At 40.8% G+C, this 17,720-nt stretch overlaps 1 protein-coding gene across 1 annotated transcript; it reads left to right on the forward strand.

The window, feature by feature from the left end:
• The first annotated feature begins 3,204 nt into the window (after positions 1-3,204).
• LOC107748985 (nuclear factor 7, ovary-like) lies at positions 3,205-10,741 on the forward strand. The gene is made up of 6 exons (XM_016564024.1): positions 3,205-3,603; positions 3,706-3,801; positions 6,241-6,471; positions 6,557-6,579; positions 6,662-6,780; positions 10,242-10,741. Exons 1-6 carry the CDS (start codon positions 3,211-3,213, stop codon positions 10,739-10,741), a joined length of 1,362 nt encoding a protein of 453 aa, XP_016419510.1. The 5' UTR covers positions 3,205-3,210.
• The last annotated feature ends 6,979 nt before the right edge of the window (positions 10,742-17,720 follow it).

The following is a 17,720-nucleotide window of genomic DNA, read 5'->3' on the forward strand; positions in this document are numbered from 1 at the left end:
TCTACCGGCTCCACCCTGGCTTCCTGCTCCGCCTCGGCTCCCTGCTTCGCCTTGACTCCTGGCCCACCTTGGCTCTCTGCTCCACAGGCCCTGCCTCGGCTCCTGGCTCCGCCTTGGCTTCCTGCTCTGCCGGCTCTGCCTCAGTCCACTGTTGCTTCACTTCCTCATGGACCTGGCCGTGGTGGCCTTCTGACCTGCTCTGGTGGTCTTCTGCTCCATCTGCTCTGTTGTGGTGGTCTCCAGCTCTGCCTGCTTCACCCTGGTGTTCCTCAGCGCAGTCCTGACTTCCTGCTCTGCCGGCTCCTCCCTGGCTTCCTGCTCTACCGGCTCCATCCTGGCTTCCTGCTCTGCCTCGGCTCCCTTCTCCGCCTTGACTCCTGGCCCGCCTTGGCTCTCTGCTCCACGGGCCCTGCCTCGGCTCCTGACTTCACCTTGGCTTCCTGCTCTGCCAGCTCTGCCTCAGTCCACTGTTGCTTCACTTCCTCATGGACCTGGCCGTGGTGGCCTTCTGCCCTGTTCTGGTGGTCTTCAGCTCTGCCTGCTTCATCCTGGTGTTCCTCAGCGCCGCCCTGGCTTCCTGCACTGCCGGCTCTGCCCTGGCTTCCTACACTGCCGGCTCTGCCCTGGCTTCCTGCTCTGCCGGCTCCACCCTGGCTCCCTGTTCTACCGGCTCCACCCTGGCTTCCTGCTCTGCACTCCTTAGGGGGGGGAGCGGAGCTCCGCTAGAGGGCACCCCATCCTGTACCCTTTACCACTCATCCCGGACTCCATTTCCCATAATCCTCTGCCTGGACACATCATTAATTGCAATCAACTGTCTTTCATCAGATCTCATCATCAGTTCACAGCTGTCTCACATTAGAAGGACTTTAAAAGTAGCACACACTCTCTGACTTTGCTGGTGATTGAATGTTCCGTGGTTTCTACGTTTCCGTGTTTCCTTGCCTTCGTGTTTTGATCCCTGGACTGTTTTCTCATTTATGATTGTTTTGCTGCCTGCTCTGACCATTGCCTGATTATCTGGATTACTCTTTTGCCTTGCCACTGCCATCATTTGCTGTTGTTGACTACGCCTGTTTTACTACGCTCTTATTAAAGCCTTGCATTTGGATCCCTACTTCGTTGTCACGCCTCCCTCGTTACAATTACCATATTGATAGCATGTTTCTATCACAAGTAGCACATTGTTAGCATGTTAGTAGCATGATTAGCATGTTGTTATCATGTTTTTAGCATTATTATTACGTTGTTAGCATTATTAGTATGTTGTTTGCATGTTTTAATATTTCGCTAGCATGATTTAACGTTGTCTAGGATAGTCATTAAGCTTTGCTAGTTGTAGACACCTTAAGCACTCTGTTAGGGTGCGTCTCAATCAGCTCCCTATAGCTCCCAAGCTTGTGAATCAATATCGTGAACACGATTCTGGTCACTGGTAGTTAGGGGGAAAATATGCGACAGTCGCACATATATATATAAAACTTAGATTTAATATGGGCTGCTTTGGTGCTTGACACTTTTTTATTGGTCATTTTGTGTTTCAAGAATAAGGTCCAAGGTTAAGGTTAAGTTTTTTCTCTATTTTATAACATTACAATAGTGAAAGACAGCTTCCCTTATTGATCACGTCTCATGTAGATTGCATGTTTTCTTGCGCGGCTGAATGTTGGACTCATGAAAAATAATCATGTTGTTTGTATTTGCCAAAACTGATTTACTGAAGTCGAAACATGGACGGAATTGGTGTTAGCGTGAGCACCGCTTGCTGTGAGGCGGGAGCGACCAGCCGTCAGAGGACTATGCAGCCTTCCTCGAAGAGTTATGTTCACGATTTCTGATTTACTTAACTTATAGCCTACTGTGTGAGGGTGGCTGTGACTGGATAATGACAGGTGTCGGTGATCATTCTAAAGTGATCAGCATTCAGCACTGCTGCTGTTGTATCAGTCAGTGGTTAGCAGTCAAGAAACGGGACAAGCAATGTCACGTACGGGACACAAAAATTAAGCCCAATATACGGGATGTCCCGGCTAATATGGGACGGTTGGAAACCCTACTGGTCGTAATTACTCAGTTTCTGGTGACGACTACGTACAATGTCAACAGACAACATTGTAGAATGTCACCACTGGAATTAATCAACAACAGACAGGACCAATTTATTTTTGTTATTATTTTTAATTATTTTTAACCACATTGTTCTGTTACTTGTGCTTGTAAAATTCCAGCCGAATATTTATTATAAATGTTAACTTGAAGAGTTCACTACCTGTCTAGCGATGTGTGTTTATGCTGAAATATTCTAAAAAACGGTTCGTCTTTTCAAATCTTCTATCATTATATTTATCGAGTTGGCTCATGTTGTTTATGTTTCATGCGCCATAAATGTAACATAATCTGTTTGTTTGTTTTTTTTGTTTTGTTTTTTTGTGGTGCATTGTTCCGTTTTTTTTTTTTTCTCCCAGTGCACTGGAAGGCTTTTGCAATTGAGACAGCCCTTAAAATGGCCGACTTCCTGATCAGTGCCCTGACTTCTGAACTAGGGTTTTTTTGTGGTGCATTGTTCCGTTTTTTTTTTTTTTCTCCCAGTGCACTGGAAGGCTTTTGCAATTGAGACAGCCCTTAAAATGGCCGACTTCCTGATCAGTGCCCTGACTTCTGAACTAGGGAGTATATTGAGACGCACCCTAAGCACCCTTGCTGTACAAAAGTTTTGAGCCCCTCAAAGAAAGTCTATATGACTTTTCGTAGATTTGATCGTCTGTTTAACGAAAACCGTAAGTCGGATCAATTATAAAACTCAAAGCAACTACCTTTAGAACAGTCTGAAGGTCTGACCCATGTTTGGTGGTTGTAGCTTTAAAGCTCTAGGAGGAGATGCTGACAACATTTTGGCTCAGAAGAAGAAGAAGCAGAAGCTTAAATAGCAGATCAAAAAGCTGACTTCTTCAAGCCAACTTAGAAAAGAAATGAAAAGATCTAGGTATCTAAATTACACATTTAACAAAAAGTGGTCCACTGTACCTGCATTTACTCTAATAAAAAGTTATACACTCCTGTGGTCTTCATGCTCACTTGTGCATAATTGGGCCAAATGCAGGAAATATGTCATATACTCTAAATAGACAAGTGCTCAAATGCAAAGACCACAGGTGTGGTTATTCATTTTTCTTTTCTAAAGTTTCGATTGCTGGAGCTCAAACAGTGAAAATGGATTTACTAACTGTAGAAGAACTTTCTTGCCCTGTTTGTCTTGAAATCTTCAAGGCTCCTGTTCTATTATCATGTAGTCACAATGTCTGTAAAGAGTGTCTGCAACAGTTGTGGAGAACCAAGGAAACTCGGGAGTGTCCTATCTGCGGGAGAACATCCTCAAAGAATCCTTCCTGTAATCTTGTGTTAAAAACCTTGTGCAAGTCATTCCTGAAGGAGAGAAATGAGAGGCATTCAGCAGGGTCTGAGGAGATCTGCAGTTTACATGGTAAGAAACTCAAGCTCGTCTGTCTGGAGGACAAACAGCCTGCGTGTTCAGTGTGCAGAGATACACAGAAATATGCCAATCAAACGTTCAGACCCATCAGTGAAGTTGTTCCATCATATAAGGTAAGACAGGTTTACATATTTACGTACTGCATGAGGATAAGCTTATGTATTAGTTATATTACAAAAATCTTGGGGTGTCTAGATTTTCACTTTAAATTCTAGGAGGAGCTCAATACAGCACTGAAGTCCTTACAAGAGAAACTTAAACAGAGAGAAAACATTAAAAGAGAGGTTGAGAAAACAGTTCAACATATCAAGGTGAGGATTGATTCTACTGACACATTACATGACTAAATATTGATTAGAACAGTTTAATTGATTTGTCAGACAAATGTACATTTGTTGGCTTTCCATGTCTTACACGGACTTCCCATAGAACGGTTGGAATGGTTTTTATACTGTACAAACTGTATGTTATGTCCCCTAACCCTAATAACCCTACCCCTAAACACAACTCTCTCGGAAATATTTCTGCATTTTTACATTTTCAAAATAAGACAACATATTATAGTAGTATTATTTATAAACTCTTTTCCACAAGGTCAAAAATGATGGAGCCCTGCACATGGCATGCAGGAATAAAAGTAAATTGTGCGCACAATTTACTAATTCGTTCCCTTGTTTTAAGTAAATTGTGTGCACTAAATAATTTGTTCTACTTCCTTTCCACATTCTCGCAAACCTGTTGGACAGAGACACTTTAATTGGGTTTTATTTTGAGTTGGGAATGAGTTATAGAGACATTTTCAAAGGCCTTGCAGCGTTGCATGGAATCATTTTAAGTGAGAGAAATCTACATCTGTTTATAAGAATGCAGACAGGAAATTGAACTAATTATTAATTATTTCCTGTATACATATTATTTACTCAAAACGAGCGCACAAATTATTATATTAAATGCACAGTTTACTTAAAATGAGGGAACAAAATCATGCACATGATTTACTTTTTTCCCCCCTGCATGTCATGTGCGGGTCTCTGTTACTGTTAAAATTACTGGTATTACTTTGTGGGGATACTTGGTCCTCAAAACATAGTGTGTACTTGGACCACACTTAAGTTGTTCACATTTTTTATTTTATTTTTTTATCAAAAAAATTTATTGTCGGCGCCAATAGCCTCGCGGTTAGTGCGCCGACATACAGTGTGGCTGCACTCACAGCAACCTGAGTTCAAATCCTGGCTCGTGGTCCTTTGCCGATCCCGCTCCCCTCTCTCTTCACCCAATGCTTTCCTGTCTACTCTACAATGCCCTGTCCAAATAAAGACATAAAAAAGCCCATAAAATTTTTTATTGCAGTTGTGAGTAATGCATTTAAACAATCTGTAAATAGTTTTAAAATATGCATGCATTCACTCTTATTTGTATGTAGATAGTTTCTTGTCTCGTCACATTCAGTTATGAATTACATGAGTCAGAAATGATTGAAAATTGGGAAAATTTGAAAGTTGAGTAGTTTGAATCACTGCATGTTACTGTCAGTCATTTAACATTTCTATCAAAAAATCAGATATTAACTGTTTAGCTTCTTACCATGCACTCTTTCGCAGTTAAAACTTTTAACTAAAGCATCCAACTAAACTAAAGCAGCAAGTTGGTATTCGCACTCATCTTCTGTGAACAGTAATGCCCGCCTTCTTTGATTTGGCCAACTTAAACATGTTGACATTGACAAGTCTAAAAATGTAACTTTTAAAATGTTTGGTCATCCTAACAAACAAACAGGGCGGTGCGTAATGGAGTGCAGGAGAGCAGCATCAAGAATACCAAATATTGTGACAATCTGGCCATTTAACTATTAGGGGGAACTTGTCCTCCTCAATGCCTATAGTGGTTTCGGACCTGCTAGAGCCTTTAGCCTTTAAAGAGTCACATGCTGCATTTGTCCAATCAGTGATGCTGACACCAAAAATAAAGATGTTAACCCAGGGTTTAGGAATGTACAATGTGAAACGTCAGCATATGAATACGCAGGATTAATTGATAAACCTGTGTGAAGTATAAGCAATGTGAAATGTAAAGCAAGAAAACACAGATTTTTGTTTACCAAGTTTAAGTGTAAAACACTGATTCACCAATAATGTCTCAAGTACCATCAGTACATTATTCTCTAATGTCTGTTTAATAGGGAAAATATAAGTAAACAAAAATCGACACTGCCACTGCTGCTCCCAAAGATCGGTTTATTTAAATAAACACAATGTTTCTACACTAAGGTCTTCATCAGGCAAAAAACGTAGACCTTATGGTCAAAACATTGTGTTTATTTTAATAAACTGATCTTTGGGAGCAGCAGTGGCAGTTTGCCGATTTTTGTTTACTTATAGTGAAGTGCTTCATTTGATCGAGCATCTGCCTAAAATTTCTGGATGTGCACATATAATATTTTCTTCTAATTTAGTATGGAAAATATGCAAAATATATTTATTCAGACATGGCTGACACATTTTAAAAGGTCAGGTGCTATGCTTCCAAATTCTACTGCATATGAATGCATTAAAAAGACATTTAAAACTCATCAGAGAAACTGATGAGAATCATGTGTATTATCACCCTACAGACACAGACCATCTATTACAGTACTACTTCAGAAAGTTAAAGTTGTAGTTAACTAACCCACATTTAGCAACTCACTCTTCATGCTGCTCCAGAATAAGTTTCATCTTTGAGATGAATTGATTGTGATTTGATTTCAGTCTCAAGCTGAATACACAGAGCATCAGATTAAAGAGCAGTTTAAGAAGCTTCATCAGTTTCTCAGAGATGAAGAAGCATCTACAATCATTGCACTGAGGGAAGAAGAGGACCAGAAGAAGCAGAAAATGAAGGAAAAGCTGGAGGACATGAACAGACACATCTCAGCTCTTTCACACACTATCAAAGACTTGGAGGAGACAATGAAATCCAATGACGTCTGCTTTCTAAAGGTCTGATTTCAGATCATTTGTTGATTGATTGATTCATTGATGACTGATGGACTTGTTGATGATAAATTGTGTGTTTTTTCTGCAGAAGTTTCCACTAACAATGGAAAGGTGAGTGATCTGCTGGTGTTTCTGTTCTCTCTGCTTCTGAAGCCAAAGCCACTGCAGTTCTGACTCCTGAATGTTCTTCCAGAGTCCAGATCTCACAGCCGGATCCACAGATGCCTTCTGGAGTTTTGATTTATGTGCCACGTTACTTGGGCAACCTACCGTACAGAGTCTGGAAGAAGATGCTGAACTCTGTCCAAAAGAGTAAGTCTGGAGGCAATCTGTGCTGTTACACACACACTGATGCAGAGGTCATTACCTGGCACTGGCAGATGGTCACGATCGCTGTGGTGGTGGTGTTCGTGGACAAGTCATGTACCCACTGGGGGAAGATGACCATCTCGGAGTTGCAATCAAAAAGTACTTCAAAAGTACTTCTTACCCCGGTACTTCAAAAGAGGTAGAGTCCCCTTGCCTCTGCCTTGATCTAGTTCTCTTCCTGGTAAAAGCCGAGGGAGGACTACTTTGGGTAGTAGCCTTGGTGGTCTGAGGGTTATGGTGAAGTCTTCCTCTCCGAGGAACCAACCTCCCTCACGCGCTCTGTGGCCAGTGGAGTTGCCCGGGGAATGTGGTGGGGCTTCTAATTGGAGTATACCAGCCGTATCCTTAGGCACACCTCCCGATTCCTCCCGGAGATGCATGAGGAGCTTACTGGGTTGTGGATGGCACCTTTTACTTCCAGAAATAGGCCCAGTATCTCTACCCTCGACTCACTACCCACCAAGGTGGGGCAACCAAGGGGTACACGGGGGTCCAGGCCCCCGCCAAGCCTGGCGGCAAGTGTAAAGGTAAGAGGCCCTGAGACAGGCGACCCAGAGATGGAAAGGACAGCTCTTCGGGAGATGGTGACCACACCACTCCGTCCCCCGGAGGAGGACCGGGTGGAGAATCTTTTGTTTCATTCTGTTTTTGTTACCCGAATATTCACAGAAAGAGCTGTTTTCTCTATCTCTGAATCCACCTCGCTGCACCACTGCGAGTACATCTGTGGTTCCTTTGGTCCCACTTTCATGGTCTCTGAAAGCCTGGCTAGCACTTCCCAGCCCATCTCGCTGGCTCCTTCAGACCATCAGACTCGGCTATGCGATTCATTTCGCCCGGCGTCCCCCAAGTTCAGGGGCATCCAGCTCACCTCAGTAAAGGCTGGCAATGCTTATGCAGTGTTTCCCATACACTGATTTATTTGTGGCAGCCCGCCACAATATCAAAACTGACCGCCACAAATAGATTTTCCAAAAGGCTTTGACTTCGTTGAATAAATATGAGCACTGCACGTTTCAAAATCTAAACCTGGTGCGGGTGTTTTTATATCACTCTATTTCTGAAGGAATCCGACTGTCTTCAGAAAATGTTGGATGTCATTTTCCTTTCATCTTGCATGAAATGTCTGATAAGGCAGCGTTTGTGAGCTGAGCGCTGCTTTGTGTACAGCTGTTACCAGGGAGACCTCTATCTCTCCCACTCTACAAGCGCCTCCTGCTGGCAGAGAATGAATTTGCATATATATGCCGCCACAAATAGAGTGCAAGTCTGTGGGAAACGCTGTTATGTCTTGCGCTACCCCAGGAGGTAGCGGATACCATCACTTAGGCACAAGCACCATCTACTAGCCATGCTTATGCCTTGAAGTGGAACCTGTTCATCAAGTGGTGTTCTTCTCACCGAGAGGACCCCCGAAGGTGCTCGATCAGAGCCATGCCATGCTTTCCTTCCTGCAGCATGGGTTGGAGCGAACGCTCTCTCCACCCTCAAAGTGTATGCTGCTGCAATTTCTGCATTTCACACCCCTTAAGAGGCAAGGCGGTAGGGAAGCACGAAATGGCCATCAGGTTCCTCAGGGGGGTGGGAAGGTTAAATCCTCCTCGCCTTCCCTCCATACCCTCTTCGGATTTGGCTCTGGTGCTTAGAGCACTTCAGAATGTCCCATTCGAGCCTTTGCAGTCAGCAGAACTAAAGATTCTAGCTATGAAAACTTTGCTACTGGTTGCTTTGTCCTTTATCAAGATGGTAGGGGACCGGGTGACTCCCATGTAATTTTAAAACCTCGGCCTGGCTACATGCTTAAGGCTCCTACCACTCCCTTCAGGAACCAGGTGGTGAACCTGCAAGTGCTGGCCCTGGAGGAGGCAGAACCAGCCCTAGCTTTGCTCTGATCCTGTCCACGCTCTGCAACACGTGGACCAAAGACAAAGCTTCAGGACCTCAGAGCAGCTCTTTGTCTGTTATAGAGGCCAGCAGAAGGTGCAGGCTGTCTCGAAGCAGAGGATGGCCCACTGGATAGTGGATGCCATCACCTTGGCTTACCAAGCTCAAGGCATGCCCTGCCCACTTAGGTTGCGAGCTCACTCTACCAGAAGTATTGCTTCCTCCTGGGTGCTGGCACATGGCGCCTCCCTGACATATGGTGGTAGAGCTGCGGGCTGGGCAACACCCAACACGTTTGCTAAATTCTATAGCCTTCATGTTGAGGGACAGGTACCTAAAACAGGTAGAAACACCAAGAGGCCCGGCTTAGTGTCGGCTTGCTGCATCATAGTATGTGCTTATTTTGCTCCAGAGAGTTGCCGGTTGGGCAGACCATGTTGAGTTCCTCCATCACCTTCAGCAGCCGGACATGGCGGAGCATCCAGCACCAGGCCTTCATTCGCTGTATTCCTGAAAACCGGTGGTTGGCTGGGTGCCCATATGTAGTGACCCTAAATGGATCCCATATGTGTATTCTTACACTGTATAGCTTCTAAGCCTGTGTCTTCTGCAAAGGTGTAGCCTCCTCTCTAACTAGGTCTGAGCCACCCCAGAGACTTCCATATGCAGTAAGACTTCCACACGCAGTAAGTCCATATGTGTAAATTCCACCTAGAACCTCCCTGTGGAGGATGTGGCTTCTGCAGTGTTCTTTTCCAGTGGGAAGGGCACACTTTCCCAGTGTTATCCGAGTCTCACTGAGTGGGTTGTGCAGGAACAGCAGTGGTCGACCTTCTCTGTGTAAGCACTGTCCTATTTTCTGCCCTAATAGGCATCGAGGTATCATTATGCAGGACACTGGAAGGGGCCGCATCAGTGGTGCTTTGGTAGGGATTCCCAATTCGTCAGTCACTGATGTGACATTGAAAATGACCGACTGAAAGGGAACGTCTCGGTTAACCCTCATTCCCTGAAGGAGGGAACAGATACATCACATCCCGTCACCACAGTTGCTGTACCACCGCTGAGTGGTCGGGTCACTATTTATACCCACGCTGCAGGGCATGGCAGTCAGATGCAAATGTCGCATGCCAATGTGCATTGGCTCATTTAGTTTACACTCAAAGTAGATTGGTCTCTCTGGCGAGATTCCCAATTCGTCAATCACAGACATGATGTCTCCATTCCCTCCTTCAGGGAACGAGGGTTACACAAGTAACTGAGACGTTACAGTAATACATCAGATCTCTACAGTTAAGTTTAAATGCTTGTATTTGTCAGTATCAGTTGACATGAGATGCAAATCTGAAATTTCTCAAGCACATATTTACTATAATAACACTGACAGTGATCAGAGGAAAATGTCTGATGTGCTTGATCAATAGGATGAGTGTCATTATTAATAATAATGTGTGTTCGGTATATTCTTGATCATTTTATGAGTATCAGAATAAAAGCACCTATTGATTTTGTCTCATCAGCTCCAATGACTCTGGATCCAAACACAGCTCATCCACGTCTCGTCCTGTCTAATGATCTGACCAGTGTGAGATACATCTGGGACAAACAACCACTTCCTGATAATCAAGAGAGGTTTGACATCTGTGGGTGTGTTCTGGGTTCAGAGGGTTTTAACTCAGGAATGCACTTCTGGGAAGTGGAGGTTAAAGAGAGCGAATGCTGGAGTCTTGGAGTAACTACAGAATCAAACCAAAGGAAGGGACGTGGTTTCTTTATGACTGATGCCTGGTGTGTGCAGTATGATCCATACAGACTGCTTGGGCCTGGTTTTCCTGTTAAACAGGAGCTTGAGTGTGTGAGAGTTGATCTGGACTATGACGGAGGAACAGTAACATTCTCTGATCCTGTAACTTACACACATCTACACACATTCACAACCACCTTCACTGACGTCATCTTTCCATTTTTCTGTAATCTTGATGAACTTAACTATCTAAGGATTTTACCAGTTAAACTGTAAAAGCAGAAAATCACTGAAGCATCATCTGGGCTCATATGCATAAAGCTGCTCAGAGTAAAATAGTAATCATAAGGGTCTTGTAAAATTGTAGTCTTAAGTCTTTCAGAGTTTAACAAGTGAAATCCATTGATACTGTCTATTCATTTAATGAATTGGTTTAAACTTTTTTTTTGTGAACTTAATAAAATCTAAATGTCAATAAAACCTTTAAAATCAATGATGAAGATAATCAGCAATGAATTTCTTTATTATTACTTGGAGCCTTTCAGTGAGTTCACTTTACAGTAGTCAAGTAAGTGATAATGTACATCCAGAAGCTTGCTGTATAAACAACAGTAACAGTGGAAAACTGAAGTTTAGTCTCTTGGATGAGCGGTCAGTTATTAGAGCATTGCTATTGCTATGTTATGATTCATTATCAGGACAAAAGCAGACCTCGGAATGTTGTTAAAGACCAATCAGATCTGAGCATTTCAGAGAGACCTGTGTAATAATGTGCTTTAAATAAAGACATTTCAAATATTATAGAGAAGCATCTGCAAAGAGCTTTGTATAAAACGTTTTTTTTTTTAAATGCTTAGTGTCATGTGTGGTGCTTTGAGAGTTTTCTTCTGCTGTTTATTGTGCTGAAAAGATATTTAACCACAGCTCATGATAATCTTTTATTTAGGCAATGATTGTCTGTAAATTAAACAACAACAAATTTTAAAACAAATTAAACAAATTATAAACAATAATTCTTATAAAATTCTAGTGCTTTAAAATTCTACATTGTCAAGTCTAGTCAAGTCACCTTTATTTATATAGCGCGCTTTTAACAATACAGATTGTGTCAAAGCAACTGTACAGCATTAATTAGGAAAATATTGTGTCAATAATGCAAAAGGACAATAATAAACACTCAAATTTCAGTTAAAGGCAGTTCATCATTGAATTCAGTGATGTCATCATCCAGCTCAGTTCAGTTTAAATAGTCTCTGTGCAATCAAGTCGACGATATCGCTGGAAATTACCGGTAAGTGTCCCCAACTAAGCAAGCCAGAGGCGACATCGGCAAGGAACCAAAACTCCATCGGTGACAGAATGGGGAAAAAAACCTTGGGAGAAACCAGGCTCAGTCGCGGGGCCAGTTCTCCTCTGGCCAGCAAAACCAGCAGTTCAATTTCAGGCTGCAGCAAAGTCACATTGTGCAGAAGACTCATCTGGTTCCTGTGGTCTAGTCCCGGTGGTCGTCTGAGACAAGGTCTTTACAGGGGAATAACATCTGTATCTGGGGCTCATCTAGTTGTCCTGGTCTCCGCTGACATTCAGGGCTGTAGAGGTCATCTCTAGGTGCTGATCCACCATCTGGTCTGAATACGTACTGGATCCGGGTGACTGCAGTGACCATCTGATCTGGATACAGACTGGATCTGGTGGCTACGGTCACCTCGGAATAAGAGTTCTAAAACGGCACTGATGGTTTCACTCAGGTGGTTAACTGAGTATACTCACATATAGACTTTGTGTAGTTTGCAATATGTACATTGTTTAGAGGGCAACATTCAACAAGAATATTAATAAATACAGTGAACTGAAATTGGCCTTCATCAAATACTTATTGAACAAAGTAACCTGCTACTAAAATACCATTTTATGCATTGTAATAAATCATGAACAAATGAATGGTGTCATATGATGCTATTACATCATATTGCAGACTTACAAGCCCAAATTGTTTCATTCATTGGCTACATATAGTTCTTATTCCACAACACTTAAGTGTGATCTGCAGTTAAAAATCTGTCTTAGACTTCGCTGAAAAGTTGCTTTTAGTTTCTTTATAAAAATAAAAAAAATTGTGCTTTACTACTCATCTTACATATTTAGTATGTTAAAGTCTGCATTTTGTAAAATTTTACTCAACATATTCTACAAAATTTCCCATTATACAAATAAGACTCATTGTTGTCATTGTAAGTACACAAGCAAAGAACAAAAATTATGTTGCTCTTTGGCATACGCTGTCTCTGGGTAAAGCCTTGTCCAATTTCTCTTTTCTTTATTATTATATTGCCTTTAAATCAACATCATTCAGAGTCTCTCAGCATCAGATCATTTGTTATGGTCTGTCTGTCAGATCTCCAGTCTTTGTTGTTCTGACTCAAGATGAAGTCTTTATATTTCATACACGAGTGACTAGATCAGCTGAGATCCTGGTCTTGTTTATCATGGGTTGTGAGTTCAATCCACATTGGGACCTGCTTCAGAATGTTTGATATATCCGACTAATGGAATGAAAGTGACTTTGGGCAATGTAATGTTTGGAAACTTGACTTTGCTCTGGATTTCATCCTCTTCCTCCACATTGAGTTTCCTGGTAAAATAGTATTTTCTTAAGCACACAACAACCATACCATAGATGAATGTGCATATGTCTAAATGGTGTAAAAAAAAAAGAAAAAAAAAAGGGAGTTACTAAACACTTCTCCAAATGCAAACTGTGTCCCAGAATAACTTTGAAATTAACAGTAAAATATGCTGTAGAATCTCAACTGCCAACTCATCACCATTTATTGTGCATTGCTAAAAATATATTTAAAAAATATATAAAATGCCTATAAAGGCATAAAGTGAAATTGGTAAGAACAAAATCATTGTAAACGTGGACATGGAACAAAGTTCTGTGGAAGTGGTCATATTCAAAATGAAGCTTGTGGGGGCACGCAGGAGTACAGCAGTGAAAATAAATTTTCCTTGAAAGCTCACTGGTGCATGTACATTTTACAAATATGTTCAGTATCTCACAGAAGTGAGTACACCCCTCACATTTTTGTAAATATTTTATTATATCTTTTCATGTGACAACACTGAAGAAATGACACTTTGCTACAATGTAAAGTAGTGAGTGTACAGCTTGTATAACAGTGTAAATTTGCTGTCCCCTCAAAATAACTCAACACACAGCCATTAATGTCTAAACCGCTGGCCACAAAAGTGAGTACACTTTTGGGCCCAATTGAGTACAAATTTGGGCCCAATTAGCCATTTTCTCTCCCCGGTGTCATGTGACTCATTAGTGTTACAAGGTCTCAGGTGTGAATGGGGAGCAGGTGTGTTAAATTGGGTGTTATCACTCTCACTCTCTCATACTGGTCAATGTGAGGGGTGTACTCACTTCTGTGAGATACTGTATATTTACACATTGCAGTATTTGCATTTTAAGGACCCTATCAAATCAAAATTACACTTTGAGACCTAATACACCATGAAACTGTCCTCACCTCAGATCAGCAGAAGAGTCTCCTGAATTAAAGTTGATTACGTCATCTATTGACTGTTCGCTTTTCATGGAAACACAGCTGGGTTCAGGAGATTCTTTCTGATTTAGACTAAAACGCAGAAGCAGTTAAACAGTATTCCGTTATGCACAAACTTTCAAAGCTCTGAGGTAAACACTCTTTTTCGTCATTGTCACTCCACTAGAAATCTTTGTAGTGATTCATAGAATGGTGCATAGATTCATCACTTTTCATTGACACGCAGCTTCAGGAAGTTCTCTCTGAATTAGAGGAACATTTTTCAGTTTAATTTCATTTACCATTAACATTTATTTTGACTTATCCCTCCTTATCTTTAAACACACATTACAGTGACAATGTTTACATGCACAAAGTGGTTCATTCCAGATTTTTTGATCTCCCAAAATAAACTAACAACTGCCTGATTTTGTTTGAAATCAACATGTCACACTTGTTCATTCTTCAATTCTTTAAACAAATTGGTCTTTAAATCAATTTGCTCATACTGCAGAGGATAATATGTGAACTCTACAGAACATACAGCAGGGTTCCTCAAATTGGTCCTGGAGGGCTGCTGCCCTGAACAATTTAATAAAGTGAATATCCCATGTAATCAATCAGTCAGTGTTTCGAAAATCATCAATAAAACAGCTTGTTGTGTCATAACAGTTGTAACATAACATTTACCTCTAAAACACCATCAATATAACTTTGCCAACATTTATTATTTTCATTAAAAAAATTTGTATACATTTTTTTTTTTTTTTTTTGGAGTAGGTAATTGTATGTAATTGAATGTAATTTTCACATTAATTAACATTATTCACACAATATAACACAACTTTAATTTTGACTTCATTCTAAAAATGTTATGGCACTAAACGCTGCCATATTTACCAAATAAGGCAAACACACTCTTGGCACAGCGGCCAAAAATGCAAAAATACAGAACGAATGAAAGAAGAAAAAAAAGGAAACTACTCACATTTGAGTTGTAATTAATTTCATTTAATGAAATTGTCTGGGCCTTACTTTTGGCAGATTCATCTACAATGTCCTTAATGGCTTCGTGTATTCTCAATGGAAAGAAGGCTACTTTTGATAATCTTTTGATAAAAGAGAATTAAAATGAAAGAAAGAGAATTAAAATGGTGCAGGTGTCACTAAAGCTAGACGTAATACAGTTGTGATACAGTCTTTTCAACTAGATAGCTACCATCTTCTTCACAAAGTTATTTTTTTTAATTATTAACTATTATTTTATTTGACCGGGCAATGCAGCGCTTGCACGTAGTTATAGAATATGAAACAGTTCTACCACAGTCCTTCAGGAATTTGCCGCTGGCTCTTATGTAGACGGTGTTACGCGAGGTATAATTAATTTTGGTTTTATTAAATGGGCAGTCTTTGGTCTGATTAATCTATTAATTGTGCCAAAACAAAAGTTCTACAGCATATTTATTATGGCCACGAATTAAGAATTTGTTCGGTTTAATTAAAAGGTCCCCTCGGCCGGCCCCCAATCAGCCTGGGCCCATATGCACGTGCATACCCTGCATACCCAGACGCTACGCCCCTGGATCCTATGACCTTGATTAGCTTGCTCAGGTGTGTTTGGCCCTCCAGGACAAGATCTGAGGAGCTCTGCCATACAACCCAATGTTCATATTATCCATTCTAAACAGAATGTGAGATTAGAACACGTGTGTGTCCCAAAGCATAGTATGTTGTAAAGAGTATTCTTGTGTCATTCTCTCTCTTTCTGGAGGTCATGACATCAATACACTGGATTCCCTGTTAAAATTGCAATTTTTTTCTGTCAATTGAGAAATGAATTTTTTAAACGTTTCTTTGTCACAAAAGTCAGTATATAGCAATTTTCTTCCCTTAAAGATCTAATTAATTCACTTAGCAGTTTCGTTTTATTTGACAGACCAGATCTAATGGACTGCTGCCAACCTGACAGTTGACCACAACATCACAGTTCACTTGGGTTCTACAACACTAAAGGCAACAAGCAAGGAAGCTTGATGACCAATTGTATGTATGTATGTTCCATCGCACCGTTTATAGTGAGTGAGTAATGCCTAGGGGTTTTTTTTTACAATAAAGGACAAAGTCGAATTCCAGAAACGGCACCCTTCTTTTCTTGGACAAGCTGCCGTCCTCCACCCAATCTACTGAGACCATCACAACTTTAAGGAAAAGGCTGAAAACACACTTCTTCTGCAATAAATGCTTCATATAACAACTTCATATATATCTTTTTTTCTTTTGCATTTCATTTCTGCACTTGCATACTAGGTTGTATTACAATTTGACATTGTGTGCTGCAAATGTTAAGGCTTTTATATTTTTATTTAATAACTTTATTGTACTTGAAGCATGCTAACTTTTTAGGTCCTAGATCGTAATTTTCACCACTTACAACTTTCAAAACTGTTTTATGGAGTTTTGTCTACTGATTTTTTTTGTTTGTTTTTTGTTAAGACATCAGCTGAACAATCAGAATGTTATTAAACAACAGTACAATCCATTGAATACATATTTACAGCCCCGTTTTCATCCACGTTAATTTCAATAACCTGCAAGGTCTATTGGAGCTAAACTCCTGCCCATTTAGAGCTGGCAAGCTCCTCAAGTAAATGTTTTTGATTCATTAAAAAAAGTCGTAAGAGTAATTCCATCGGGAATTGAACTACACTGACCTCGCTGTATTTTTCTGACTTGGCAAAGAACTGACTGACATGACATTCACACTAACTGCTATTCAGAGCTAATTTTGAACTACAGACAAAACAGTGAGAAATGTGGAAAAATTTTCATTAAGCCCTCGCATATAGCAACCCCAATGCTCCAAACAGTAATTAAAGATCTAAAATTATCTTTATTTGTTTCTGAGAGGAGTAGGCCTACCTTTTTCTCTGCTCACTTCTCTGCACTAGGCCCATTTGTTTCTTTCTTGTATTTGTTCTACTGTTACGTTTTTTTTTTTTTTTTTTTTCATCTGATTTTGCTTTGGAAAACTTTGGAAAAAGAAGTTACTTTGCTGACTTCGCCGACTTCAAACGGGTTCAGTTTTCGTCCGATTCCAACAAACCATACATAATTTTAAAGGTCTTTTAAAGGAGAATGTGACAATTAAAATAACTCATTTTTGAAAATGTGCTCATTGTGACTCATTTAGCACAGGGCACAGGTCACAAATAAATGCGTTATAAATGTAAAAAAAAATCCATAAAAATGTAATCTGATTATAAGCATTATAAATTAAAATGTAGTATACTGTAATTATGAGTAGCCTACTAGATTTTTGGAGTCTGATCACATAATGCAGATTACATGTAATCAGTTACTACCCAGCTCTCCTGCGATTTCAACGAGACGTAAGTAATGTTTCCAACTGACCGGTCGCGTCCAGCATTTTTGGCTGAACTGTTCCTTTAAAAATCCGAATGTAACTCATTCTTCTTCTTCTTCTTCTTGGTGTTTAATGGCGGATGGCATACAACTTTTAGGTGCATTACCGCCACCAATAATGTGTCGAATGTAACTCATAAACAGAACGGGTCCCTTTAAATCGTCCGTAGAGCGGAGCAGGTGGGCGTCCCCTGCGCAACACACACAGCGCCGCTGCGGGAACCGAGCGCAGTCACTTTTTACAGGTATTTGCGACTCGTTCTCGACGCTTTAGTGAA

The sequence above is a fragment of the Sinocyclocheilus rhinocerous genome, unplaced genomic scaffold (genome assembly GCF_001515625.1).
Source record: "Sinocyclocheilus rhinocerous isolate Xijiao unplaced genomic scaffold, SAMN03320098_v1.1 scaffold470, whole genome shotgun sequence".
In the NCBI taxonomy this organism is placed as follows: Eukaryota; Metazoa; Chordata; class Actinopteri; order Cypriniformes; family Cyprinidae; genus Sinocyclocheilus; species Sinocyclocheilus rhinocerous.

Bases quoted from the DNA above. Each gene is read 5' to 3' on its own strand.
- LOC107748985 (XM_016564024.1), top strand. From the start codon at position 3,211: ATGGATTTACTAACTGTAGAAGAACTTTCTTGCCCTGTTTGTCTTGAA. The intron at 3,802-6,240 runs GTGAGGATTGAT...ATTTGATTTCAG, and splicing joins AAACAGTTCAACATATCAAG to TCTCAAGCTGAATACACAGA. The intron at 6,580-6,661 runs GTGAGTGATCTG...ATGTTCTTCCAG, and splicing joins TTTCCACTAACAATGGAAAG to AGTCCAGATCTCACAGCCGG.